This window comes from Lottia gigantea (genome assembly GCF_000327385.1).
Source record: "Lottia gigantea unplaced genomic scaffold LOTGIsca_8, whole genome shotgun sequence".
Classification (NCBI taxonomy): Eukaryota; Metazoa; Mollusca; class Gastropoda; family Lottiidae; genus Lottia; species Lottia gigantea.
In genome coordinates, this window is record NW_008710662.1 from 4,335,017 (window position 1) to 4,337,849 (window position 2,833).

At 38.1% G+C, this 2,833-nt stretch overlaps 1 protein-coding gene across 1 annotated transcript; it reads left to right on the forward strand.

Annotated features, from left to right (window-relative positions):
* Positions 1 to 992: 992 nt before the first annotated feature.
* LOTGIDRAFT_94870 (hypothetical protein) lies at positions 993 to 2,407 on the forward strand (the record flags this gene model as incomplete). The annotated part of the gene is made up of 3 exons (XM_009067108.1): positions 993 to 1,592; positions 1,740 to 2,109; positions 2,310 to 2,407. Coding segments are annotated over 3 exons (1,068 nt in total), but the record flags the coding sequence as incomplete, so codon positions are not given.
* Between the last annotated feature and the right edge of the window lie 426 nt (positions 2,408 to 2,833).

Consider the following 2,833-nt stretch of genomic DNA (forward strand, 5'->3'; position numbering starts at 1 on the left):
GTAGGGGCCACGTCATTTTCCAAGGGGGGTCACAGGTAATTCTGTCACTATGTGGGGAGGGTTGCAAAACGGGACCAGCTTCTTTACTGCCACCTTAAACCCCTGGTAAAGGCTTAACTGATATTTTAAGATATGGGCCTACTGCTATGCTTCTCTTGAGGCTTTGAGACAATGACGTAAACTTAATTACGTCATTAAGATGATTTCATGGAAACCGTGGCACATCCCGATAAAAAAAAGGAGAAAAACATCACAAATTCAATGCTACACACTTAATGGATCTCATCTAAAAAAAAAATGAGTAACAAAGCGAAGGTAGAAAGCAGTTACATTGGGAGAACATATTCAAGGTCCAGATCAACGATAACATTGTCGAGCTATGCTGATTCTGTGAAACTAACAGTAGAAAAAGATGGCAAACTGGCATGGCTGGCCTGTTTCTGTGCCTTTGTGGATCAAGTATTTGTATGTGGACTAATGGTGATATTTGGCGTGTTTTTTGTAGAATTTGTGCGAGATTTTAATTCTACAAGATCACAAGCTGGTAAGCATAATATGGTAGAAAAGAAGAGAGAAACTTATAGTCGTAGACAGTGTCGTTTCTATGGGGGTCAGGGCCATACCCCCCCCCCCCCCCCCAAAAAGAGGCTGACCCGGGGTTGGCACCTACTTTCAAATTTTTTATCATTTTGCATAAGAATGACTTGCAAATGCCCTGGAAATTTCGCGGCCCCTGATCGGCCCCCTCACCTGGTTTTTCCTAGAACCGCCACTGGTAGGTCTAGTATTCCTATAGCACTAGTTATCCTATAGCCTAGCCTCGGTAGACCTTTTATCTGTACGTTGTTTGATCCTCGGTATCTACTAAAATTGTCATTGAATCACCTTTAAGATACCGCTCCTGTACACTGCATAGCTTACATTGGGTTGTCTTTACTTCAGTTCATAGCCTACCTTTTAAGTATTTTAAACGAAACTTTCTCTTTTAATTTTCAGCATGGTTAGGCGCTTTAGCATATGGTATAATGAAACTTTTTGGACCAATAACTGGTTTGTTTGTGATGCGGTTTAACAACCGAGCTGCTCTGATGCTTGGGTGTTTTCTTTGCTCTGTCTCGACTCTTGTTTCGTCTTTTATAGTCTCGATGGAAGTTTTGTATGTTACATATTCTGTTATGTATGGAATTGGAGCTAGTCTTGTAATCAACTGTGTCATGGTTTTAGCTAATTCCTATTTTGATAAACATTTGGGTTTTGCAACCGGTTTGGTTTGTTCCGGGAGTAGTATTGGAGCATTAGTACTGGCTCCATTGTCTCACTTTATAATACAGACATTTGGATGGAGGATGGCATTTCGTTTTTTTTCTGCAACATTTGTTTGCGTTGGATTTTTAAATTGTTGTGTCAAACCAATAAAGAGAAAGAGAAAGGGAGACTATGAACAAGATAAAAACAATACGATCGAAAATGAAATGTCGTTTGAGGCTAAGGTGTCTAAACGTCCGTCTTTGTTCAGAAACAGAGCCTTTATTTTATGGGTGATTGGTACAGCATTCGGAATGTTTGGATATTTAGTACCATTTGTGCATTTAGTAAGTATATTTTTATAATCAGGATCACAATATAACCTTTGAGATATTTGAAAGTTTCATTTTTAGCCGTTCGGGTTACATATGGCTGGTTACAAGAAGATTTGTTTTTATTATTAGGTTTTATATACATGTTCGTTGTTCTTGTAGGTATCGTATGGTGTTACTAATGGAATACCAGTATCTAAGTGTACGTATTTTGTAATGGTATTAAGTGGTGCCACGACAATTGGGAGATTGGTATCAGGTCGCATTGTCCAAAAAGGTTACTTAAATAGTTTACACTTCATTCAATTGTGTATGATTGTTATTGGAGTACTCTTTATGATTCTGCCTACTATCACTAGCTTTGCAGGACTACTACCGTTTATCGCCTTTCTTGGTTTAGTCGATGGTTGTTATGTTGTTTTGTTACCAATGGTTACCTGTTCATTGGTTGATTATAATGATGCCATATTAGCCTGGGGAATGTTAGCAGGTACTTGCTCTCTGTCTGTCACCATAGGACCTCCTGCTGCTGGTGAGTACCATTGATTGGTAGGCTATACATCGACTATGGAGTAAAAATATATACTTACATACCTATAGGAAATTGTGTAAAATATAAGGTCAGATAGTATGATGCTCTGAATCAAGTTTTCCCTTAGCTTAATAAGTTCAAGTTCTTTTATGATGAACCAAATTTGTTACACCAAAAGCTTATATATTGTTTTCTTACAGGTGCCTTATTTGATATATACGGTAATTATAATATCGCGTTCCATGCTGCTGGGGCTCCTGTTATCTGTGGTGCTCTAATACTTTTCTTCATACCATGGGCAAAGAAAACATCACCATCATCGACAAACACTTTAAACTTTGATAAATCTGCTGAAAATGTCATCGATTCGGGAAAAGGTAGTGATGAAAGGTTACATGGAGAGGCATCAGAAGAAACTCTTCAACTTAACTATTTAAGAGATAGAGGTTATTTTTTACCATCAGGCAAGGTGAATTCAAATGTCCAATATTATTTAGATACTCATCTGAGCAGCAAATTTGATCCTACGGCCAGCACATCATTTAACGAATACCAGAATTCTATCAGAAGTTACCCGATTGATATGCAATCGGAATCATCAGGGGTATCACTAGCTTTGGTCTCTGGACCTGACGGTATGCCTATATCTGTACCATCATCTATTCTGGTAAGGATTCCATAATTTTCATAACATTACGTTAAGTTGAATTTCAAAGAGAATTTT